The sequence below is a fragment of the Ochotona princeps genome, chromosome 1 (genome assembly GCF_030435755.1).
Source record: "Ochotona princeps isolate mOchPri1 chromosome 1, mOchPri1.hap1, whole genome shotgun sequence".
Lineage (NCBI taxonomy): Eukaryota > Metazoa > Chordata > Mammalia > Lagomorpha > Ochotonidae > Ochotona > Ochotona princeps.
In genome coordinates this window covers 111,441,132-111,466,990 of record NC_080832.1, presented here as the reverse complement: position 1 = coordinate 111,466,990, position 25,859 = coordinate 111,441,132, and the positions used below count along the sequence as shown (strand labels likewise).

The window sequence follows — 25,859 nt, the reverse complement described above, 5'->3', positions numbered from 1 at the left end:
AATACTTAACATTTGTATGTGGTGAAAATGTTTAAAATCTTTTTTCAGCTATTTTGAAATATACAGTAAAAATGTTTTTAAAACAAAATATTGACTTGAAAGGCAGAGAGAGACAATTCTTACCCTGGGTGGTGACTCCAGTTCATCACAGTCGCAGGCACACCTACAAATCTTATTTTCCTGGAGTTCGGTATCACTTGACTTAAACAGGCTGAAGATCTCTTCTTCTTTCAGAGGCACTCTGACCAGATCAAGCTGAAGGACGCAAGAGGGCTCTCACTCAGCTGTGGGTTGGGGAAGAAGGGCGGGAGCTGGTGGGGGGTGAAGGAAGGCAGGAGGTTGGGGTGAGAAGTCACCTCCTTTAGCAGCTTGTGTTTGAGGTGGTCAACATTCACGAAGGTGATAGAGTTGCAGCACTGGAAGATCTTCACCCCAGGAATGCACAGGATCTGCAAGGCAAAGTGAGACTCTGAGGCGTAGAGTTCTCCCTTCTGCTATGACATAAGCGTAAGAAGGCCTTTCATACCGCTTGTTGAATCGCGGTTCTCCTAATTATAAGCAAGAACCAGAATGTTTTTCTCCCAGTTTCACACCCCAGCTTTTCCTCCTGTCCTCTTCCCCTCCCCACGTCCTCACCCCACTCTTTCGCCTGACCTTCCCCTCCTTCAAAACCCATCTGAAGTTGTCCTCAGCTGGTTGCCTCACGTTAGGGGGCCTGCTGCTTCAGGACCTGCCTGTAGCCTTGGGTACCATGTCCCTTACTTTGGAAGTGAGTGTCTGCAGTGCAGCTGGCAACAGACACAAAAGAGGGCTTTGGTGGAAAAATCAAAAGGCCAAGCCTGGTGCAGGCCACGCCTGGGGTAACAGCGGGACCGATGTGAACTCTCACCTCCCGATACTCATTGGCGCTTCTGTAGATGTTGGTGTTGGGGATTTGGCCCAGGAGTAGTATCTTGATTCTGAAAGGAAAAGCACTCGCCTGTAGACCACAGCTGCCTTGCCTTGCACAGCTAACCTCCTATTGCCCGAGACAAAGTACCTGTGTGAACGAACAGTGATGATGAAGAAAGTAAAAGCTAGTGAAACAAGGAGTCCAAGGTCCAGTCCCAGGAAAATCGTGGATGAGAATGTCACCATCCAAAGAATCTTACGGAAAAAGGAATGAAGGGGGAGAGAAAGACCATGAAAGCAAGCTGAATTGAGCAAGTGACTAGTTTTTATCTTTCGTCTCACCTTTCCCCCCTTCTCCTTTCCTACACATGGGATTGGGAGGAAAAGAAAAAAATCCTCTCACGATATGGACTGGAGCTATCACTAACAGTTTGCACCTAGAAATTCTTTTAGGTGGCCCTCCCCTCAGCCAGGGGAGGCAGCTACACTCACAAAGTCATACTGGTCCTGCCTCCACAGTGTGGGGAGGTTGTAGATGGTTTCAAGGTAGGGCAATACATTGCTCAGGATAATCCCAGCCAGCACAGCCTGTGGAAAGATAAAATCTTGCTTCATTTTCTCATTGTGGTGGTGGGGCATGAGGTGATGGAAGTTCCCACAAAGAAACCACAAAATCAACCAGCTTTGTTCCTTAGAGATGCTTTGCACTGGTATTTCGTGTGAATTTCATGTCCATGCGCCAACCCATTGTCCAGTCATATATTCTCCACACTGTTCTATGCTTTCCTCCAGAGAAGGTAAGGTCAGGCCATGGCCAAGGTCTGACTAACTTAGTCAGTACACCCCATAACAGGGAGTTTATTTGTCACATAGATGATGAAAGGGAAGGCAGCAGTTTCAGCCAGCTTTTCATGATTACAATGAAATACTAGGGGCAATCAGCTTTATAAAGAAAGCAGGTGATGTATTTTGGCTCATGGCCTGGAGATCCAGAGTCCAGAATAAAGGAAGCTCCACTGCCTCAGCCTCTGGGGATGGTATGCTTGCCTGCAGAGTCCCACAAGGGTGCGGAACATTGCCAGGCAATGTGTGTGATGTGTGGTACATGTGGTCTCTCATCAAGCTACGAGGACTTCACCATGGGGGCTTCACCCTTGTGACCTAATACAATCTAGTCACCTCACAGCAGCCCCACTTCCAAAGATGATAATTAGATTAGGTTCCTACCTTCTTTTTAAAATTTATTTTTATTTGAAAGGAAGATTTACAGAGAAAAGGAGACAGAGAGAGCTCCCATCTGCCAGTTCACTCCCCAAATGGTCACAAAGCCAGAACTGCATTGATCCAAAGCCAGGAGCTACCTCCAGGTCCCCCATGTGAGTGCAGGGGCCTAATACTTGAACCATCTTCTGCTGCTTTCCCAGTGTGGGACATGAAAGAGCACCCATATGGGATGCTGGCACTGAAGGTGGAGGATTAGCCTTTTGAGCCACTGTGCCAGACCCCTATTTTCTTTTTTTTAAAAAAGGTTTTTTTGGAACAGTGTAGTAACAAAGACACACACACACACACACACACACACACACACAGGAAGAGAGAAATCTTTGCTAGTCTGCTTCCCTAATGGCTGCAATAGCAGCACTAGGCTATCCTGAAACCAGGGATGTGGAACTCCATGAATTTTCCATGAATATTCGGGCTGACAGGAGCCCAAATAGTTGGGTCATCCTCTGCTACCTTCCTAGGCATGTTAGTTGGAGGCTGGATCAAAAGTGCAGCTGCTGAGACTTGAACCAGCACTCTGCCATGGGATGCTGGCACAGCAAGTGGCAGTTTAGCTTGCAGTGATATAATGCTAATACCAGGCCCTATGATGCTTACCATAAGATTTCAGGTGCTAAAATTCTCTTAAAAAAAATTTTTTTTGAAAGGGCTTCAGAGATATTGGAGGAGGCAAGGGTAGACACAGCGGCAGAGAGAAATCTTCCATCTGCTGGTTTACTCCCCAAATGGCAGTATCAACTGAGGCTATATCAGTCAGAAGCCAGGAGTCCATCTTCTGCTCCTTTCCCAGGTGCATAGGCAGGGAGGTAGAATGAAAGTGGAGTAGCCAGGTCTTGAACTGGTGCCCATGTGGAATGCTGGCCCTGAAGGCAGCAGCTTAACTCGCTACACCCCAATGCCATCCCCTTGGGAAAAACTTTAAGAATATAAGTCGTTAAGAGACATTCAAAAATACAGATTAATATTCAAAACATAGCAGAGCCCTTCTGATAAATGTGTTAATATTCCCTAAAATGTCCCTAACATAATTTTGATATATGTACATATGAAGTATAATTGAGGAGAGTCCTGAAAACATTTTGAGAAGTGAATATTCAAGGGTAGATACTTGAGTTGTAGTGCATGCTGGGAAAAACTGGCTTTTTGTTAGCCTGATTAATGCCAGAGATATAAAATTAGCACATTAAAATGTAATGTATAGTAAGAACTCCTGAAAAAGAATTATTTTGATTGAATTTGTAATTAGTGTGAACTGAGTAGGAAAAATAAAATCATTAACATTACAATGAATTAATAGAATTTCTAGTGCTGGTTTGCTGGTAAACAGTGTGAGTTTAAGAAAGACTAATTCAGGGCCCAGTGCGATAGCCTAGTGGCTAAAATCCTTGCCTTGCACACCAGGATCCCATATAGGCGCCAGTTCGTGTCTTGGCAGCCCCACTTCCTATCCAGCTCCCTGCCTGTGGTCTGGGAAAGCAGCAGGGGATGGCCCAAAGCCTTGGGACCCTGCAATCACATGGGAGATCTGGAAGAGGCTCCTGGCTCTTGGCTTTGGATTGGTGCAGCTCTGGCCATTGCAGCTACTTGGGGAGTGAATCATCAGACAGAAGATCTTCTGCTCTGTCTCTCCTCCTCTCTGTATATCTGACTTTCCAATAAATAGTTAATAAACGACTTAATAATGATCTAATATGGTGAATTAAGGCATAAAAACCAAAGTTATAAACATTGTAAAGAAAATTGAGGGCCCGGCGGCGTGGCCTAGCGGCTAAAGTCCTCGCCTTGAACGCAGCGGGATCCCATATGGGCACTGGTTCTAATCCCGGCAGCTCCACTTCCCATCCAGCTCCCTGCTTGTGGCCTGGGAAAGCAGTCAAGGATGACCCAAAGCTTTGGGACACTGCACCCGCATGGGAGACCTGGAACAGGTTCCTGGTTCCCGGCTTCAGATCGGCACAGCACCGGCCCGTTGTGGCTCACTTGGGGAGTGAATCATCGGACGGAAGATCTTCCTCTCTGTCTCTCCTCCTCTGTATATCTGACTTTGTAATAAAATAAATAAATCTCTAAAAAAAAGATTTATTCATTTTTATTGGAAAGGCAGATCAGATTTATAGAGAGGAGGGACAGAAAAAGATATTCCATCTACTGGTTCACTTCCCAGATGGCCACAATGGCTGGAGCTGAGCTGATCTGAGCCAGCAGCTTCTTCCGGGTCTCCCATGTGAGTGCAGGATCCCAAGAATTTGGGCCGTCCTCTGCTGCTTTCCTAGGCCACTAACATGGAGCTGTATGGGAAGTGGAGTAGCCAGGGCACGAACTGGTGCTCATATGGGATCCCAGTGCTTACACGTGAGGATTTAGTCATTGAGCCATCATGCAGAGCCTCTCTATGGCTTTTATCCACAGCTTAATATTCACTGAGCTTCACTGTTGCGGTGACTCAGGTGTTCCATTTGACAGATCATCTTCACATCTCCTTGCCCTGAAACACGTTAGCTGGATGCTGTGCAAACCATGTGAAATGATGTGGCTGGCCAGAAACAAGGGCCATTTTGTCCCCAGAATGTTTATACTATCTGCTTTTATCACTACCCTTCAGAGAATTCTTACTGTTTTTCTTTGTTTGAATTAAAAAAAAAGTCTTCTAGTTTTGTTTAAACAAAATTCACTTATTCAAAGTTAATGAAACGCCCTCCTACAATAGATTCCTAGATTTATAGAAACTCTAGGCTGAGTTTCAGAGATGTTTTCTGTTGAGAGTCAGAGCACAACTGTGTTAAACACAAGCTTTATCCATCCCTTCCTCCTTGTGTAGATTCCATGCCTGGGTTCCAAGATCCTTGGAACCCCAAGTTGGTCAGGTGGAAGGGAAGTGTTAGGATGGACGGGATAACATTTATAACCATTTCAACTTCGGGGATAGCCACTTCTGGGTGTAACCAAGCTGCTGCAGCAGGTAAGAAACCTGCAGCCTCCCTGAGTGTGATATGAAAATGAGTAAAAGAAGCAGGAAGAAAACTTTGAAGGAAATGATGGCCACTGGGCATGGATCTGTATTAAAACTTGGAAGAAACTGATTACAGCCAATAGATATATCAGCTTCACCAACTGCCAGGTGGTCAACTAACACAGGGGGAAGAAATGGCCTTTCTTCCAGGGGCATTCCAACTGAAAACTGAGTTAAAACTTAATATTCAGATCCATTCTCTAGTGCTGTGTACTAACAAAGTGTTGGTGTGGCAGCCACAGGAGGATGAAGTTCAGATGAATACAGAACAAGGTCTTTGTAGGGAACTAGATGGCAGGGACGCACAGCAAGTTGACAAGCATGTGTCAGCCAGGCAGTTTGGCATGAAATTTGTTTGGGTTCCTTTTTTCATCAAATCCTGACTTACAAACCTTGCTCTACAGCTTAAGCAGCAAAGAGAAGAGATAAGAATGGTAATAATAACATTAGTAACTAAGGTTTCTTGAATGCTTACTGTAAGCCTGACACTGTTATATTGTTCTGCATATAAAAATACACACTTAATGGGCACAGCACAGTTTAGCTAAGGTGCTCGCCTTGCACATCCAGGATCCCATATGGGCACTGGTTCATGTCCCAGCTGTTCCACTTTCCATCTAGCTCCCTGCTTGTAGCCTGGGAATGCAGTGGAGAATGGCCCAAAGCCTTAGGACCCTGCACCCGAGTGGAGGACCTGGAAGAATCTCCTGGCTCCTGGCTTCAGATCAGCTCAGCACCAACCATTGTGGCTACTTGGGGAGTGAACCAGCAGACGGAAGATCTTTCTCTCTGTCTCTCCTTCACTCTGTAAATCTGACTTTTCAATAAAAAAATTATACACTTAAAAAGCTGGTATTGTTGCATAACAGGTAAAACCTAAGACTGGTATCCTTTGTGGGCACCTGCTTGTGTCCTGGCTGTCCAACTTCTGATCCAGCCTGGGAAAGGCAAAGGAAGATAGCCCAAGTGTGTAGGCCCTTGGCACCTACTCAGGAGACCTAGATAATGCTCCTGGCTTCAGCCTGGCCAGCGCTGGCCATTGTGGCCATCTTGGGAGTAAGCCAGTGGATGGAAGATTTCTCTCTCTGTTTCTCCTCTCTGCCCCTTTCCCTTTTGAGTAAAAAGATAACCCTCTTGGAAACAAACTCTTCCTTTCAAATAAATAAAATTTTAAAATACACATTTACAAGCTCTGTATAGTATACACACATTTATATATATATATATACACACTTTATATATATCTATAAAGATATAGCTATCCTGTGATGGAGATTTTCAAGGGAAAGGGCTAGAATTAGACTACAGCAATCACTGGGAACAAGCCAAATGCATTTCTCCTCCAAGATGCCCCAAGATGCACTCCAGAGGTTCTTTCGTCACGTGGTTATCTGGTCATATCTACTCACATTTGGCAGTTCACAGAAAAAGTGTCCCGCCTTCACCATCAGGAGCAGCATCAAACCTGCGCCTACCAGAGAGGCAAACTGAGGAGACAGAGATGGGTCAGAGAGAAGCTGTCAGGAACTTACTGGGCCCTGTCTGGCATCAAGGTCTTACTCTTGATGACAAGTGTGCCATTCATTTTCTTATACGGAGTTGGGCGTGAGTGTAAGTGCATTTTCGTTGAACTAACATTTTCTAGGTCTTATTAAAATGTTTGCATACCGCCAAGGTGCCTGGTAAATACCTATAAATTGAAAGGCAGGAGTGCCCTCCTAAAAGTTCCCAACTGGCATGAGGATTTGACTCCTTATTGTCACTGCTCCATATTATGAATCTGAAGTCTACTCAGACTGGATCTCAACACGTCCTCCTTGCACAACCCATAGCAAACAGCCCTGAAACCCCACCCATTCTACTCCTCACATACAGATATCCCATCCCTCACTCTCCTATTTAGAGCTTGAAGCTTGATTAATTCCCCATCTAACTGCTTTAGTGGTGTATCATTTAAAAACATACAAGGGAAATTACTTCCTATTTTCCTACTGCCGCTTCTTTCTGCTTTCGTTCAATCCAAGCAAAACAAAACGATCTGAGTCAAGTGACTCAGGGCTACACAGAGTGGCTATAGGTCCTGTCCCCACTGAGTTGACTACTCTGGGCTCAGGGACACTGGATCAGCCACAACTCTCACCTGGCCGACCCTCCCCTGGTAAATTACCTTTCCATCAAAGCCCATACATAGCATTACAAACAATGGAAAGCAGTGTCACTTTCCATTGAGGAATGGAGGGTGGGGTAAAACTGTAACCACAAATTGATACAATCACACACACAAGCAAGGACTGAGGGAGCCCCTTATACCCTCAAATCTAACCCACTTAAAGGGTCACTCTGCAATGATTCTCTCCTGCTGTATGCTCTCCTTCACTATGTATTGCTATTTGCCACAGGAATGTGTCACTGAAAATAGAAGCAATGCAGTCCACATCTGACTCCCTCCTTTCCCCATTCTAGCTGATTCACAGCTTCAGTGAGTGGCCCAACATGGAAAAGCTGGACTGCCTCAGAGTCGTGTGGGAAGGATTCAGGGATACCAGTTGCTTAGAAACTCAGAAAGCTCTGGGTGAATATTTCATACACTGTGGTCCTGAAACAGTAACCCAGACCAGAGCCCCTCCAGCTGATCTGCCTGTCAACCCAGTGCTGCATCTAATTTTTGGCTCCAGTTTCAGTTGGTTTTGGCTGGTACTGCAGAAAACAACTACTTTGGGGGTAGACATTTGTTGGATCAGTTCAGATACCACCTGGGACGCCTGCGTTCCATATTGGAGTTCTTGGGTTCAAGTCCTGGCTTCAGGTTTTTTTTGTTTTGTTTTGTTTTGTTTTCTGGCTTCAGTTTTGATCCTGGGAGGCAGCAGGTGATAGCTCAAGTCAGCAATGTTCTTGTCATGCATGTGCGAGACTCAGATTGAAGCCCCAGCTCTTGGATTTGGCCTGGCCCAGTCCCTACTGCTGTGGGCACTTGGAAAGAGAATCAGTGGATGGGAGGGTTCCCTCTTCTTCAATCCCTCTTTTCCTCTTCCTTTTTCTGTCTTCCTGCTTTTGAAATAACCATGTAAATATTGATTATTGTAGGAAAGGCCTTTTCTTTCTTACTGCTTCTTTTCTCCAAAACTGTTCTGTTTAGAAAACAAAGATAGGCAACCCCCCAACCCCGCCAAAAAGAAAAAGTTATATAAAAACCCATCTTAAAATGAATGCAAACAGCATACTGAAACTCATCAAGTTATCAGGCCAGAGATGGCTGGGAGGGCTGGGAGTCAGACTGTGGCCTCAGCGGCATGTCCAGGGGACGCTCCTGGTGACGTGGTGCCTCACTCAGGAAGAGGCTCCAGGGCTCTCAGATCTCAGGTGCTGTGCCTGAAGAGGATCTGAAGATGGCAACATGGCAGCACTCGACATCTTGGGCTTATTCTGCTTTTCTGCTCAGGTTTTCCTTCATTTCCTTGGATGTTCTTGGACAAACGCTGGCTCTGCCTTCTCTCCAGGGTTTCAAGGCAACAGGAATTCCCACAACCGTGGTCACTGTTGATACACAGATCCTTAGAGGTTAACGGCTCCATAAGCCACTGTGTGTTCCATGAGGTTAGGCCGTGGATTACTGAATAGCTTCCTGGGTTCTGGGGACCTGGGGTAGAAACTGTGACTTCTGAACATCTCCTAGGTGACAGGTGCCTAATTTAATTCTTGCAATGAGAGGTTGGTTTGATTCCCCATTTTACGGATGAAGACTCACCAAAGGTTACACATTAAGGAAGCATACATTCAGTTTCCAACTTCTCTGAGCATATGACTATAAAAATCCAGGCTGTCTGCATTGCACCATTTTCTGTCTTTTTTTAATTTTTATTTTTGATGATGTTTATATAGTTGATTAGGGTGGTAAGGGTTGAGGATTAGGGGAAAATGGATGAGACCATTTTCTTTAAATTTTCTCTTTCTTTTTCCTATATATGGGGGAAGAGGGAAGAGAAGGAGAGAAGCCACACCCAGCCTCCCAACCGCCTCAGTACCCAGGGGTGGGGAACAGCCACCCAATGTCATCCCCAGGGTTCCTGATGTGGAGCATGCTCCAAGGGTTCTGTTTAAGTAATTTCGATAGTTCTGAACTGCTGTTGATCTCACTGATCCAAGAATGGGGAAATGCTTCTAAGGTCCATTGGCTGACATAGTCCACCGTAGAGCTTCTATTCGCCCAGATATTTGCTGTCAGCACTTGACTGGTGAAGTTGCCCAGTTTTCTGCCCGCCTTCCTTTGCTGTGGTACCAGATGTCCTCTGCAGGCTCCAAATGGACTGCAATATCCTCCATGTGCATCTGGGCATGCTGTCCACTGTTCCATCCAAGCCACTGAGGAGGCCCAGTTCTGACACATGCACTCCATGGTCAGTCCACAGATCCTGCGATTCTCCCCATGGTTGGAGTTCTGAGTCCAGCAGTTCAGTAGGGAGGATCCTCAAGAAACCTTTTCTGAGGTGATCCCAGACCTGACTCTTGTGTTTGTTTACCAGGACGAGGTCCAGCCCTGTTCGTCTCCCACATCAGCCTATGCACACACTGGCTGTTGCAATTGCTGGGTCAGTTCTGTCTCCTGCCCCATCTCTTACATAAATTGATGGATGCTGCAGCCCAGCCCAACCCTGCCTACAACAACACACTTGGCCCTCATGCACACCAGCGGAAACTACAATCTAGTCAGAACAACCCCCAAACAACCTCCACCTGGCCTGCCCCCAGCCCTGGTTCCTGTGCTTGCCAGTATGTGTAGCAGATTGGTCCAGTCTGTCCCACATCCCATTCAGCTCTTGTATATGTCAATGGACTTTGAAGCCTAGCTCAACCCAACCAACTCCATTATCCAGTCCACACTCATGGTGGCTGGTGCCACCACCTGTCTCGCCAGTCCAACCCCTAATCTAGCATGGCCCACACCCAGCCTGGCCCCAGTACATGCCAATAGGCTAAGATTGGCCCAACCCTGCCCAGTTCAACCCCTCTAAAACCAACACACACTGGCTGACAAGTGGAGCTACCTTGCCCAGCCTGACCAACACCCAGGCCTAAATCACGTGCTGGTTAGTGTCACGACCCAGGCTAATGTGACCCTTCTTTTGTTCCAACTTTCCCTGGAGGGTAGGCTCCCAGCTCTAGCTTTAATTTGCAATGTAGTATGGTGTTCTGCAGTGGTCAATGCTAACTAGTCCAGCTCAGGTCTCCTATGTGAGCTAGTGCACCAGGCTGACCGATAAAGGTCCTCCAACCTCTTCCCTCCAAAATGCCTGGTCTCTGCCCCCTTGCTTACCTGTACGTACTGTAGTCTTGTTGGTGGAAGTCCCTCAGAAGTCATTCCTCACCTGTGACATACTCCCTCAGTGTTCTTCCCTCTCACACATCTCCTTGCCCCTTTCCCTGATCAGCTCACAGTCCCTGTGCCCAGGAACACAAGGGTTCTCCAGCCCAGCCTTCTGAAGCCTGATCTTCTGGTGGAGTGGTGTGCTGGGCTGGAGCTCTGCCTGCTCCTGGCAGGTGTGTCGGCCTCGGACCTTACCCCTCCACATGCCCAAGATCCAGGTTCTTTCGAAGTTTCCCAACCCGAGTCCACCAGCACACCAGGCCAGCATGCTAACCTAGAGCCCTCCCTCTACCCCACCTGGGAATATGCACGTGGAAAATCCCCAGGCTCTGCTCCACCTGCCTGGACATGAGCACCCAACTCTCTGCCCATCCCCATTGGCACCCTGTCCAAGGAGCCCCACAATCCCACACTTCCAGGCCTCCATGAGCCTGTTCTGGTGGGCGCCTTGGTGCAAAAAGCAGCAGTGGGCACCAGCTGTACCAGCGCAAAAGGCGGCCTCTGCTTTCTCTGATAAGAACACAATGCACCTCTCTCTTATAATAATGGAATCTGGGCACAATTAAGAAAGCTAGTCCTTAGAAATCAGGGCACAAAGAAAGGAACCAAACGATAGAGAACAGGGAAGCACAGATGTCAGAAATAGACAAGCAGGAAGGTGGGAGGGGGGACAAGCCCATTGGCTACATGTCAAGGGTTCTTCCTCTTTGCAAGTCAGTGCTGCTGCAGCTCTGAAGTCTGAGTGTGGGCAATAGAAGGAAGAGTGGGTTTTGCTGCAACCAAGGGAGGGAAATGAATTCTAGATGTGGAAGTAGGAAAGTGAAATCCAAACGCATATAAATAGTTTGTTTATGCCAAATACAAAAGAAAAACAGTGGCAGGTGGTATTTGAGAGGTTCAGGGGTCAGCACTCTAACTTGTCCTTCCTGGAGTCCCGAGAAACTTGGAAGAAATTGGGGTGTCCTTAGGCAGAGGGAATGGAAAGCCCCCAGAGAAAAGGGGTGGAGAGCACGTGCACTGCTGTGGGATCTCTTCTGGTCCAGATCAGGAACTCAAGTGGCTTCTGGGAAGCTCCAGTGTACAGAGTTGGGAGCCGGCAGCATCCCCTGCTGGAGCTGGCACCTTGCACTGGCTGGCACAGGGTCTCAGGAGGAAGGGCTCCCTAGCAACTCTAGGGACCTGTGTGCCGGTAGAGGGGGCAGTTGTTGGCAGGGAACGTGATGTATAGAATGAGGTGACAGCAAAATCCCAGCAGGAGAGTCATAGGCTGCCTTGAGGGTAGACCCTTTGTCCAGTGAGTCAAGATGCTCATCAGGGGCTCATGCCCAGCTACCTACTCCTGGAATCAGTGAGCACCATCATGACAGCTGTTCTTCCTCCAGTCCCCACCGCCCAGGGCAGGTGGCGGTAAGAGGCCTCTGAGTTCAGCACAGCTGAAGCCCTTCCCCCCTTTGCCCGCTGTATCCACTCACACTGCCTTTTGGTGCTCCCTGGGAGTGCCACTCCTCCATCAGTTTCCTTCTCACAGCATTTCTGACACTCTTTCCTTAGTGTCCCCATTCATTCTGTGCTTGCTCTGCCTTGCACTGCATTTTAGTTTTTTTTTTTTTCCCCCAGATGTGTGCATCTTCTTCCCCATAATTAAAACAGTGTGCTGGGCCCGGCGGCGTGGCCTAGCGGCTGAAGTCCTCACCTTGAACGCCCCAGGATCCCATATGGACGCCAGTTCTAATCCCGGAAGCTCCACTTCCCATCCAGCTCCCTGCTTGTGGCCTGGGAAAGCAGTCGAGGACGGCCCAATGCATTGGGACCCTGCACCCGCGTGGGAGACCTGGAACAGGTTCCTGGTTCCCGGCTTCGGATCAGCACGCACCGGCCGTTGCGACTCACTTGGGGAGTGAATCATCGGATGGAAGATCTTCCTCTCTGTCTCTCCTCCTCTGTGTATATCTGGCTGTAATAAAATGAATAAATCTTTAAAAAAAAAAAAAACAACTCAAATTCCTCTTTCCTTTTTTTTTTTTTTAATTTACTTTCAACTTTTTGAAAGGCAGAGCAACAGAAAGAAAGGGAGCGCACTTGCACTCATAGCTCATTTTCCAGTGTCTGCAACAGCCAGGGATAGTCAACCCAAGGCCAGGACCCAGAAATCCATGCTTCTAGGTGTGGAACAAGAGGCCAGTTACTTGAACCATCATCAGCTGCCTCCCAAGATGTGTTAGTAGAAAGTTGGATTTGAAGCAGAGTAGCTGGGGCTTGAACTGACACTTAGATATGTGATGCGAGTGTCCCAAGATATGGATTCATCCCTTAGGTTCTGGTACCCACACCCAAAATTCTTTCTTTCTGTCAAGGAGTTGAAAAGGCCAGTGTACCTGAAAGAAGCACTATTCACTTAAAATGTCTCAAGTAACTTTGGACCTTTGCTCTCATCTCCATTTAATTTTCTGACTTTTACCTTTTATTTGATTTCACCTTATACCTATCCATGAGCTGAACACGTCCTGTTTCCATGCTGACATTTGGTGTGCATTCTTCTGATACCTGTATTTCTATCCCCTCTTGCTATACTTCTAAAATATAAGCTTATCTTTAGCTTCAGCTGCCGTTTCTCTGTCATCTGAACCCTGGTTTCAATTCTGATAATTGCCTGTTGTTTCAACATGCTCCATGCTAAGACAGGACTGGGCCTCCTCCCATGCTACCACATGACTATTGTCTAGTCTGCTCAGAGCTCATGAACAAATGAGTTAGAACATCTCCTATCCACAATTGAACAGCTTTCTCCCATTTAGGATCTTGTTTGTCACCATTCTCCCTTACCCTTATTTGGAGCATCTGAAGAGAACCTGACCTAGGTTATCTAATAACATTCCCATTAGAAAGTGACACTCAAGATCCATGTTGACACATAACTTTTAAGACCAAATCTGAGCAAAATGTAACGCAAGCCTGGGATTCAAATTCTTCCAAGAAATATTTCCTATCAGGCATAACATTAAAACACCAGTAAGATAAAATCCATACATTCCCCTTCTATGTATGCACATATAGATCAGTATATGTATCTTTACAAATCAGAAATTACATTGTATTTCAACATACCTGTTGTCTTCCTCCGCATTTATCCTGGATAATAGTCCTGGCAATGGAGCCAGTGAATACAAAAGACCTGAAAAATGAACTGACGAGATTGCAAAGGCCGATGGCTATTAAATCCTGCAAAGAAATGGCCGACACTTTAGGACTACTCTTTGTTGGAGGATGCTGATTTGAGTTTCAGATAAAGTGAACTGTTTATTTCTTGTGTATGATGATAGGGTTATTCACATCATTTCAAACAACACATTGAAACAGTCGTTGGAGAGAACAGAAGGATGGTAAATCTGACTTCCTACATTGAGTTAACCTGCATTTCAGCAGGTGATTGTAAGCTGGGGAAATGACACGCTGGTGGTTTTATTGTCTTTCATGTGGTGGCCAGAACCTAAAATGATCGTGAGAAGCACACAACTATTCTCCTTTTCCTGTGAATCGAAGTGCATCATGTTGCCCTCTTGTCTCCTAGGGAAGAGACCAAATTTGGGATGGTTGACAATTTCCCCTAAAACATAACCATTAAGATAATTTCTGGCAGGCCAACATAATTATGTAGATTAGTAGCCTTGCTTTGGATGTGATTTCTCAGCATTTCTTTTTGCCTCTCAGTCCTCAGTGTGTGGTTGACATCTAAAGACTTAGTGGAAAGATAGAATTAAGAAGGGAGGAATTCTGTTAGCTTAATAATATGATGTCATCTGTTATCTCCCTGCCTTTCTACACTGCATCTGTCCTAGGTGAGTAACATGTTAATTCAAGTGGTTTCAAAGCCAAGTATCCTTCACCTCTCAAAAATGCTTTTGTGATTATGATCCAAATTACAGTCCAAGTGACTCTATGATTAAATAAGAATCCGGCCTTCGTGTTGACAGGAGGTTCAGAATAGAAAACAAAGACCACAGGGTCAGAGAAGTAATAATCCTCTCACCTGGTTGGAATTGACTTTGTAGTTATGGAGACTGGCAATCTTCCTGCCCAGAAACATGAGCATAAAGGAGCTCACCAAAGCCAAGGAGATGGCTTGGAAAAAAACGCGGCGAAGCTCTGATACATCTGGTGTAATAGGAAACAGGAAGCTGCAATAAAATAGTGAAATTATTCCCGGTTAGCAGGAATACTTCATGGGCACTTACCTCACTCCACACTTACAGTGGGCAGGACTGACCTTCCTGTTTATAACAATAAGGGTCAAGTAGAGCAACAGGGCTTGGTTGTTGTCGACCGCTACCAGTGATTAAGGCTGTTGAGAAAACCTGGACCTAGTGGCTAAATCTTTGCCTTGCAAGTGCCGGGATCCCATATGGTTACCGGTTCCTGTCATGATTGCTCCACTTCCCACCCAGCTCCCTACTTATGCACCTGGCAAAGCAGGAAAGGGTGGGCCAAAGTCTTGGGACCCTGCATCCACATGGGGGAGAACCAGAGGAAGTTCCTGGTTACTGGCTTTGGATTAGCTCAGCTATGGCTGTTGTGGTTACTTTAGGGAGTGAATCAGCAGACAGAAAATCTTTGTCTCTGTAAATCTGCTTTTCCAGTAAAATTAATAGAAAGAAAGCAAGCAAGTAAGCTAGCAACTGCTATTGTCTTCCAGTTCAAGGTTTTTGCCAAATATCAATGGTAATATTGATGAGTCCACAAGGACTCATGGGAAATGGTTTTCTGATCCTGTTTGAAAGCACACCATGGAGTATTATCAGGGAGAGCATACCAGGATACCATCACATCTACGGTGTTTTTAGAGCTAAAAGGCTAAACGAAATTCCTTTTATTCATACTCAAAATTATACCCTTCAGGGTATATAACTTTAGCCATTGCCCTCATTACAAATTGGTTCCAAATTCTGTCTGCCTCTTCCCTCCAATAATTTTGACATCAGTAGAATGTTGAGATGTTCACTTTGTAGATAACCATAGTCAACTGATTTTACTAACTCTACTAATTCAATACATCTTATCTCTGTTAAGAACATGTTGTACCATGCAATCATTGCCAAATAGAAACCAGGATCAAAATCTCTTCCCAGGTATGGTTCCCACCATGTCGTTAACTAGAAAACTCTGCTCATTTAACACAATCAACTTTTTTTTTTTTCCAGTATTACTGAAATAGCAGGCCTGACACAAGGTGCTCCATGTTGACCTGTGCTATATCTTAGGTGAGATACCCCCACATCTATGAGACTGTACCCCAGCTGGGAGAACCGCATTCTGCTTGGCAGATTAGTCTGGTTGTCTGAATTTGTTCTAGGAGTCTCTGTTCAATATGGGGTGATGAACAAATCTCCTCAAAAGGCTGCCACTGGACCCACTGGAATGGCTCAGTAGCTAAATCCTTGCTTCCACATGCCAGGATCCCAAATGGGCACCAGTTCATGTCTTTGTTGCTCACTTCCCATCCAGCTCCCTGCTTGTGGCCTGGGAAAGCAATGGAGGATGGCTCAAAGCAATGGGACCCTACACCTGCATCGGAGACCTGGAAGAGACACCTTGCTCCTGGGTTTGTATCAGCTCAGCTTCTGCATTGTGGCCACTTGGGGAGTGAGGTAGCAGATGGAAAATCTTTCTTTCTCTACTTCTCTCTGTAAATCTGCCTTTGTAATGGAAAATAAATTATTATTTTTTTAAAGCCTACCTATAGGGCTGGCACAATAGCCTAGAGGCTAAAGTCCTTGCCTTGAAAGCCCTGGGATCCCATATGGGCGCCGGTTCTAATCCAGGCAGCCCCACTTCCCATCCAGCTCCATGCTTGTGGCCTGGAAAAATAGTCAAGGACGGCCCAAGGCCTTGGGACCCTACACCCACATGGGAGACCCAGAAGAAGCTCTGGGCTCCTGGCTTTTGGTTAGCTCAGCTCCAGCCGTTGCAGCTGCTTGGGGAGTGAACCATTGGATCGAAGATCTTCTCTGTTTCTCCTCCTCTCTGTATATCTGCCTTTCCAATAAAAATAAATAAATCTTTTTTTTTTTTTTTTTTTAAAAAAAGCCTGCCTGTGAATTAATAAAGTGAAGTATATTGCCTTTCTCAGCTGATGTGATTCATCAATCAAGGCTAAAAATTTATGACTTAAAAAAGGAGTATGATTTCCTGGCAGAAGCAAATATGAGACCCCATAGACGCTGGTTGGAATTAAGATGTAAATAATTGCTTGTCCTTAAAGAATTCTACATTCCAAATCATTTGAAGGTAATTTTCTACCAAGAGTAAAAAAATAACTTAGTCAAGGGCACCAATTCCTCTAAATGGCTGAAGGAATGGTCATCCCCTGAACCCTGAGCCCAAGGTCAGAGGCTGGGAAAGCAGAGGCAGCTTTGCTCTCTCCCTCAAGAGCTAATCAGAAAGGGGCAGAGGTCAAGAGGGCCTGTCATGCACTCTGAATAAGAGGGCATCTTCTCACTATTCAAAGGGGATTGACTCGACTACAGGAAGAGAGACAATCTGACCATAGCGAAAACAAGGAATTGTCTCAGCCCTTCTACAGTCAATATGTGTGTTCCAGAAGGAATGTGGCTCTGGTCAGGGACTGTTGGAGGAGGGCACACTGGGCTGTGTGCTCAGACGCTAACAGTGCACCTCAGAAACACAACAGCAGTCCTGGCAAGTGGAACGACCTACCTATAAGGAATCATCTCAACGAGCATCTTGCTGTTTTCTGTGGCCATGCTGATTTGGTTTGCAATCACACTGAAGCCAAGAATCTGCAGGAGGAAAAAGAAAGAAAGAAAGAAAAAAGAGGCCTGTGAATATTTAAACATCATGTGCCTTACCTTCCAAAATAGAGGCACCCAGAGTCTGTTCTGGGAGACAGAAAATGAAATGTGTTGTAGTCCCAGTCTAGGAAAACCAGAGAGAGGGCCTGGTGTGATGGCTCAATTGCCAATTCTCCCTTGCACGTGCTGGGATCCCATTTGGAGATTGATTTAGCTCTACTTTCCATCCAGCTCTCTACTCATGACCTGGGAAAGCAGCAGAAAATGACCCCAGTTGTTGTATCACGTGGAAGACTCAGAATAATTGCTCCAACCATTGCAACCATTTAGGGAGTGAGCCAGTGGATGGAAGATGTCTCCTTCTCTCTATAAATCTGTCTTTCCAATAAAAATAAATAAATGAAGCTTTAAAATACATAGATAAATAAAAGCCAGAGACAGAGAGGCAGGGCCAGGTCGATGTCAAAGAGCTTGATTAATTATTTCGTAAAGTATAGTGTACCAGGGCCTGGTGAGGTAGCCTAGTGGCTAAAGTCCTTGCTTTGCATGTGCTGGGATTCCATATGGACAACGGTTCTAATTCCGGTGACCCCACTTCCCATCCAGCTCCCTGCCTGTGGCCTGGGAAAGCAGTCGAGGACGGCCCAAAGCCTTGGACCCTGCACCCGTGTGGGAGACCTGGAGGAATTTTCCTGGCTCCTGCCTTCAGATCATCACAGCTCCGGCCATTGTGGCCACTTTGGAAGTGAACCACCAGGCAGAAGATCTTCCTCTCTGCCTCTCCTCCTCTCTGTATATCTGAATTCACAATAAAAATAAAATAAATTTTTAAATTAAAAGAAGTGTAGTGTATCAAAAGCATCACATTGTATAAGTAAATAATATACTTTCTATCCATTAATTAAACTGAAAATAAGCATTAATTAAACATTTTATAAATATGAGCATAAGCATGCATTTAAAACTAAATGTATTTTTGGGCCCGGCGGCGTGGCCTAGCGGCTAAAGTCCTCTCCTTGAAAGCCCCGGGATCCCATATGGACGCCAGTTCTAATCCCGGAAGCTCCACTTCCCATCCAGCTCCCTGCTTGTGGCCTGGGAAAGCAGTCGAGGACGGCCCAAAGCCTTGGGACCCTGCACCCGCGTGGGGGACCCGGAAGAGGTTCCTGGTTCCCGGCATCGGATTGGCGCGTACCGGCCCGTTGTGGCTCACTTGGGGAGTGAAACATCGGATGGAAGATCCTCCTCTCTGTCTCTCCTCCTCTCTGTATATCCAGCTTTCCAATAATAATAAAATCTTTAAAAAAAAAAAAAAAAAACCTAAATGTATTTCGTTTGACACAATTCAGCAAGTTAAAAAATTCTTATTTTTATTGTCTCCTACAAACCTTTGCCTTCCTAGATTTTTTTTATTTAATTTTATTTAAAATAAAATAAGTACACTTGCTATATCAAAAACACCTACCAGAACTAATTCCATGGGAAACTCGATGGGATACCGATTGAAAGAAATTCTTACACATTTGTTGATTCTCAGAGCAACAACCACAGTTAGAAATAGTAGTATGCTGGTGGAATTAGCTTTTGGGAGAGCTAAACAGTAGTTAATTATGTTCTGAAAGAAAACAAAATTACAGGGGCTCAGAAAGGGATATGATAGTTGTCTAGATCTAGAAAATAATGCTCTTTTCAGACAAGCTTAGGAATATTACTGGGCCTGGGAGGTCTTCATGACTGTTGCTAGAAGACAGAGGGCAAGCACCAAGGTAGGGAGGATGTGCATTTCTAGGTTCACAGAGAGGTAGACCGCAGAGCTCCATCAGGAGAGAGTCTACTTCCTGCTTCAGCTCAAGGCAGAAGACCCAGGAGTCCTGGGTACTAGCTTACGTGTGAGTGATAGTCCCAGCCCATGCATGCTCTTTAGCTTAGCTCCTACACCATTCCTACGTTCAGAAACAACTTAGTATTTCATTTTCTATAGTTGTTTTTGAATACATGTCTGTTAGGAAGTATGCAATCACATGAAGTAAGATCAATAAGGTAACTTCAATATTAGATATTAAAGTAAACAAAGGTAGTTTAAAAGACTAGGCTGAAATGATAATGCAGCAGAGGGTATGGTCCAGTTAACATCCACAATTCACTAAGACCTTGAATCCAGAAAAGACAAAATTAATTCTAGGACCCTCGTTGACTGAGCTGCTTGTGGGTTGTGCCTTTTTTAGAAACCGGCAGGAGTCTCTGTACTTGGGCTTGCTTCTCTTTGAAGCTAAAGGGCAGAGGAGACATTTGTGACTCTGGAGCAAAGGTCGCAGTTACTCACATAGAAGAAAGAGATGGGACCAGCATGGAAACTAATCATAATTCCAAAGATGCAAGTCAGCTGGGACAACATCATGTGCATTGCTGTGGCAGCCAAGTACGCACTGATTGTAGCCTCTGGAACATAGGTGGCCACGAAGCCAAAACCCAGCACACCCATGCACAGCTGCAGCGGGGTCAGACAGAAAGGAAAAACAGAGAAGGGCAGAATTTCATCAAACCAGTGAGGGCACCCACAGCGCTCTCTGGAGGCCGGGTGAGCCCAAAAACTACTAAGAGGGTCTCTGAGTGGTGATTCGGAGGTTCCTAACAACGAGTGAACTATACTATCTCCTTTCTTGAAACAGAGCATGCTTAGCTCACTTGGTTAAAATCTTGCTCTAGATCTACTTACTGCCTTCTAGGTCACTATGGTCGCAAGATGATTTGTATCCACAGGCTTTTCAATAAGCTGTTAACCCTGTGTGTAAGGCAGCTTTGCCCAAAGGAAGACACTGTTTAAAGCAACTGGAAGACCCCGATAACACTTCTTGGTTTTGACTCTTCTCTTTACTTGAAATGTTTAAATAGAAAGTATTCAACTCTTCAGAGTTAGATACATACTGAAGATACAATTACAGTTTTTTTACATGTACACACGAATCAGTAAAAAGTAAACCTTGTTTAACACATACTAAAATCATACACAGGATCAAAAATGATAAGTGAACTGTTAACAAAAAATTCTGTCTTTGGGGAATGGATGTGGAAGTTAATGACAACATCTTATAATTTATGTGTCTATAATTGTTTGACATTTTTTTGTAACATATATGTCACTCTTTCATAACAAAACCCCCACAGAATTAGGAAATAGATAGAGGATAAGCACCAACCCCTTTAAAATGTAGGTTATGGGCCCAGTGCAGTAGTCTAGCGGCTGAAGTCCTCGCCTTGCATGAGCTGGGATCCGATATGGGTGTCAGTTCATGTCCTGGCTGCTCCACTTCCCATCCGGCTCCCTGCTTGTGGCCTGGAAAGGCAGTCGAGGATGGCCCAAAGCCTTGGGACCCTGCACCCATGTGGGAGACCCAGAAGAAGCTCCTGGCTCCTGGCTTTGGATCAGCTCAGCTCCAGCCATTGTGGCCACTTGGAGAGTGAACCACCAGGCGGAAGATCTTTGTCTCTCCTTCTCTCTGTAAATCTGCCTTCCCAATAAAAATAAATAAATCTTCAGAGAAAAAAAGTATAAAGTAAGAAAATTGGCCCAACTCAATGGATACTATCTAGGAACAGTGGTAGCCTAGAAGCCTACCATACTACTGTCACCACCTCACCTTCACCACACTTGACATTCTTAGAAAAACAAATTCTGGACAGTAAATCTTCCAGATTTAAGAACTTATTATTTCAAAGTTTGCAATCAGCTAGGCACTGTGATTCCCTTAATCTTCTATCATTATTGTCCAATAAGCCCTTTTTACTATAGGTAGATGTATCTGCTTTATAGGATTTGTATGTTTAGCTGATTCCACTTCTGTGCATATGTGTCAACTCTTTTCTTTTTTCTTTTTTATCATCTCTCCCAATCCATGTCCATCATATCTTTCAAGAACTCTATAAAATGCTCCTCTTTAAGAGATGTAGTGAAAGGGCATGGTTCTTGGGGTTGGAGAACCTGGCTTCCATCCTGGTCCTGCCACTTAATGGCTTGTGTGAGTCTAGACAAGGTAACTAAGGCCCTGTGCCTCTGTTTCCTCATCCATAGAATGTGAATAGTACTTAAAACCCTGTATTCTATGTGGAGTAAATTACGTATCGCAGATGAAACACCTAGCTCAACTCTGAAAACAGTGACAGATGCAAATGCACACCAGCCCTTCTTCATGGCATCCTTTTTCCCATCTTATCACTGGCAAATTTCTAAAACTGCCATGGAATTCTTTGTTGCCCACTGTGATAGGGCTTTGGATTCAGTACTACAGGGATGTTTTAGGCAGCCACTGTCAGAACTGGCCTGTGAAATGAAACTCACCTGTCATTCTTACAAGGAAGCAACAACTAAATGTTGAATGAAAGAGTTTAACATACAGTTAATGTAATTAAAAGATGTTATTTTCCTTCCTGTTCTTTTGGCACCAAGCTTCTCACTTTTATGAATATCATTTTGTATTTTAAGATGAACTAGAACATAAATTCTGAAATGGATGCCCCAGAAATAGATGTCTAGTTTGGCATCTCACTGGCTGTGTGCTCTAGGGCAATTTACTTAATCTTTTTATGTTTTGTTGCCTTAAAATAAGGAGCACCGTAACATTTACCCTCATAAGGAGGGTTGTAAGGATTGAGTAAGATCTTAGGACAGCCAAAAATATGTAATAGCAATAAATAATAGCCATTATTATGATCTAGTCTTGGCTTTTAAAATCATTTTAAAATATTTTATTTATTCTTATTGGAAACAGAGATCAAATTTACAAAGAGAAGGAGACAAAAAGAACTTCCATCTGCTGGTTCACTCCCCCAAATGGCCACAATGACTAGAGCTGGGCTGATCCAAAGTCAGGAGCCAGAAACCTAGTCAGAGTCTCCAACATACGGGCTGGGGCCCAAAGCATTGAGTCATCCCAAACTGCTTTCCCAGATCATAATCAGGGAGCTGAACAGAAGCGGAGTATCTGCGACTCAAATACTGGGACTCCCTTTTTTGGGATGTTGACTTCACAGGCCAAGGCCTAGAGTACTATACCACCGGCCCCGAAGGCTGTTCTTACTGGATATGAGATTTTGGATAGGCAGTCTTTTAGCCCCTGGGACATATGGTGCTTCTTCCTTCTAATCTTCGACTTCTGGTAAGAAATGTACTGTCATTTGAATTGTTTTCCTAAGGCTTCTTTTGCTGCTTTCAAGACTTTCTCCTATGCCTGCAGTTTTCAGAGGACTAGCTTTGATTTTCTTAGGCCTTCTTACAGGTTTTCCTAAGCCTCTTGAATCAGTAGGTTTACATCTACAAAGTTAGATTTTCTGAAATTCCTTTTTCTAAGACTAGCTCCCTTTAAAAAAATGTATTTATTTGAAAGTCAGAATTACAGAGAGGGAGGGAGAGACAGAGAGATTTTCCATCCACTTGTTCACTCTCCAAAAGGCTGCAGCAGTAGTGACTTGGTCAGGCTGAAGCCAGGAGCTTCCTTCAGACCCATTTGGCTGGAAGGCCTCAAGTACTTGGGCCATCTTCTGCTGCATTTTGCAGGTCATTAGCAGGAAGCTGTATGTAAAGTGGAGTAGCTGGGCCCAGTGTGATGGCTCAGTGGTTAAATTCTCGCCTTGCATGTGCTGACATCCAATATGGGCACTGGTTTGTTTGAGTCTGCTTCACTTCCCACCCAGCTCCCTGCTTATGGCCTTGGAAAGCAGTAGAGGATGGCTCAAAGCCTTGGATCCTGCCCCCGTGTGAGAGACCCAGAAGAAGTTTCTGGCGCCTGGCTTCAGATTAGCTAAGCTTCGGCTGTTGTGGCTACTTAGGGATTAAACCAGCGACTGGAAGATCTTTCTTTCTGTTTCTCCTTCTTTGTATATCTGCCTTTCCAATAAAATATAAATAAATCCTTAAAAATTAAAATAGAGTAACTGGGATTCAAATTGGCAACCATATGAGATGTTGGCATTGCAGGCTGTGGCTTTAGCCTTTATGCTCCCAGTTTTGGCTTGGGCCAACCCCAGCTGTTGTGGCCATCTAGAGTGTGAACTGGTGGGTGGAAGATATCTTTCTTTCTCTTTTCTCCTGTCTCTGTCATTCTACTGTTAAATAAATAATTAAATATTTTAAGAAATCCTTACCTAGTGCAAGGTAGTCTTATGGGATATGAATGAAAATCAACTAGTTGATGGGATAGTAGAGAAAACAGAGAAATACAGTTGGAAGATGTGACTTCAGTTCAGTGAATGAAGTTTTAGGTGGATAATCCGCAGAGGAAATGGAAAACAATGCCAAAATAAGTTTTGAGATTTTAATAAATTGTTCATATAATTGTCCTTTAGTTGTGGTCTTTTTCATAGCAGACCAAGGATTTAAGAGCTAACTCCAATGTCTATTAATCCCAAATACTGCATGTTAACCTACAATTGCTATTCTGTCATAAGAATATAATTTTTCAAAATGTTTTTGTTTGAGAGGGATAGAGACAAGAGATTGGCTAATTCATCCCTCAAATACTAGGTCTTCTCCAGTTGAACCCAGGAAATAAAGACCCAATCTGGGTCTCTGGTTTGGATGGCAGGGGTTCAGTAGCTGAACCATCATCTGCTACCTCCTGGACACATTAGCAGAAAACTGCATGGGAGGAAAAGGTGAAAGAGGTGTGATCCCAAGATGTGAGACACAGACATTTCATGCGGCAGCTTAACTTGTTGTGCCACAGTGCCTGCTCTGATGTAACTTTGTAAAAGGTAGAATCAAGAGCCGAACTCTGGGACTCAGGTCCTTGGGCCCTTCTTGGCTACAGAGAAGGGAATAATGAGAAGGTTCAGTATCTTATCCTAAATCTCAGCTACAGTGGTTTTCTTTTTTAAAAAAGATTTATTTATTTTTGTTGGAAAGGCAGATTTACAGAGAGAAGGAGAGACAGACAAAGATCTTTCATCTGCTGGTTCAGTCCCCAAGTGGCCACAATAGCCAGAGCTGAGCCGATCCAAAGCCAGGAGACTCTTCTTGCGTCTCCCACACAGGAGCAGAGTCCCAAGGCTTTGGGCTATCCTTGACTGCTTCCCCAGGCCACAAGCAGGGAGCCAGATGGGAAGTGGAGCAGTCGGAATATGAATTGGCACCCATATGGGATCCCAGTTCATGCCAGGCGAGGACTTTAGTCACTGTGCTACCACACTGAGCACATGTACAGTGTTTTTAAGAAAGAAGCTTTTATGTGTGTGTGATAGAGGTGAGAGAATATCTATACATCCTGCAAATATTCCAGAGATAAACAACTGCAGTTCCACAGACATCACAAGAGATCAGAACAATGGAAGCAAGGGGTCCACTGAGAGCCTACCTGAATAATCCCGGTCAGAAAAGTTGTGGCTGCCACCATGCTCAGGGACTTGTTATAGCCTATGAAGAAGGAGGGGTCAGAAAAGTCATCCTTGATGAAACTTCCCAGGATCAGGTGACCGTCATTGAATTGGATCCCTTTCAGGACATTGATCAGCAGGGAGCTCACGAGGAAAAAGGAACCTGTGGAAGACAGAGGGTGGAGCTCAAGTGTGGGGTGAACCACCAGATGCTGACAAAAACAAAGTGGGGTCTGATGTTGTACTGTCCTTGATTTGAACAACTGTTCTTATTTGAAACTAGCTGTTTATTGAGAAATCAGAAAGAGCAAAGCAGAGAACTGTGGCTCCACATCCTGCATTTAGACGTTGCTGATCCAGGTAGGCAGTCTTCTTTACAGGTGGAGTGGATTCAAAGAGAAATTGACTGGAAACAAGTGCGAGACTCACCCTGCTCTCAGAGGAGGCTAAAAGTGTTGGGGGTAAAATGATCATGAGACAGAGTTGCTTGATATAACAGGAAGAAAATACCCAACACTTTTGGAGAACTTACTTTATGCAGGGTGATACTGACCTATTTGAAATTTTATCTACCCAGGGTTTGTGTTGCCACTGCCTGTGACGCCCATATCCTACAAGAGCAGCAATTTGAGTCCTGGCTGCTCCAATGCTGATCTAGCTCAATTTTTAAAAAAAGATTAAAATTTTTTTTTAAGATTTATTTTATTTTTATTGGAAAGTCAGATATACAGAGAGGAGGAGATTCAGAGAGGAACATCTTTTGTCTGCTGATTCACTTCCCAGGTGGCTGTAACGATTGGAGCCAGGAGCCAGGAGCCAGGAGCTTCTTCTGGGTTTCCCATGTGGGTTTAGGGTCCCAAGGCTTTGGGTCATCCTTGACTGCTTTCCCAGGTCACAGGCAGGGAACTGGATGGGAAGCGGGGCTGCCGGGATGTGCAAGGTGAGGACTTTAGCCACTAGGTTACAATGCTGGGCCCTGATCCAGTTCTTTGATTTGTGCCCCAGCCACCCATGTAGGAGAACCAGATGAAGCTCTGGCCCAGTCCTGGCCTTTGAAGCCATTTGAGGAGTGAGTCAGGAGATGTTTCTCCCTTCTGTAACTCACATACAAAATTAAAAATAGATCTTTTAAAAAACAAAA

The 25,859-nt window shown here is 44.9% G+C and overlaps 1 protein-coding gene across 4 annotated transcripts in view; it reads right to left on the bottom strand.

Moving 5' to 3' along the window:
* SLC26A8 (solute carrier family 26 member 8) overlaps positions 1 to 25,859 on the bottom strand; it is an 85,385-nt gene that overhangs the window by 32,535 nt on the left and 26,991 nt on the right. For all 4 annotated transcript variants that reach the window (XM_058663987.1, XM_058664001.1, XM_004590474.3 and 1 more), the window contains 12 exons: positions 24,700 to 24,881; positions 19,677 to 19,841; positions 18,819 to 18,968; positions 17,259 to 17,341; positions 14,575 to 14,722; positions 13,653 to 13,766; positions 6,595 to 6,672; positions 1,384 to 1,479; positions 1,040 to 1,146; positions 890 to 959; positions 357 to 449; positions 124 to 255 (listed from right to left, as the gene is read on the bottom strand). In XM_058663987.1, coding sequence (XP_058519970.1) covers positions 124 to 255; positions 357 to 449; positions 890 to 959; positions 1,040 to 1,146; positions 1,384 to 1,479; positions 6,595 to 6,672; positions 13,653 to 13,766; positions 14,575 to 14,722; positions 17,259 to 17,341; positions 18,819 to 18,968; positions 19,677 to 19,841; positions 24,700 to 24,881 — 1,418 coding nt within the window. The remainder of the gene's footprint in view (positions 1 to 123; positions 256 to 356; positions 450 to 889; positions 960 to 1,039; positions 1,147 to 1,383; positions 1,480 to 6,594; positions 6,673 to 13,652; positions 13,767 to 14,574; positions 14,723 to 17,258; positions 17,342 to 18,818; positions 18,969 to 19,676; positions 19,842 to 24,699; positions 24,882 to 25,859) is intronic.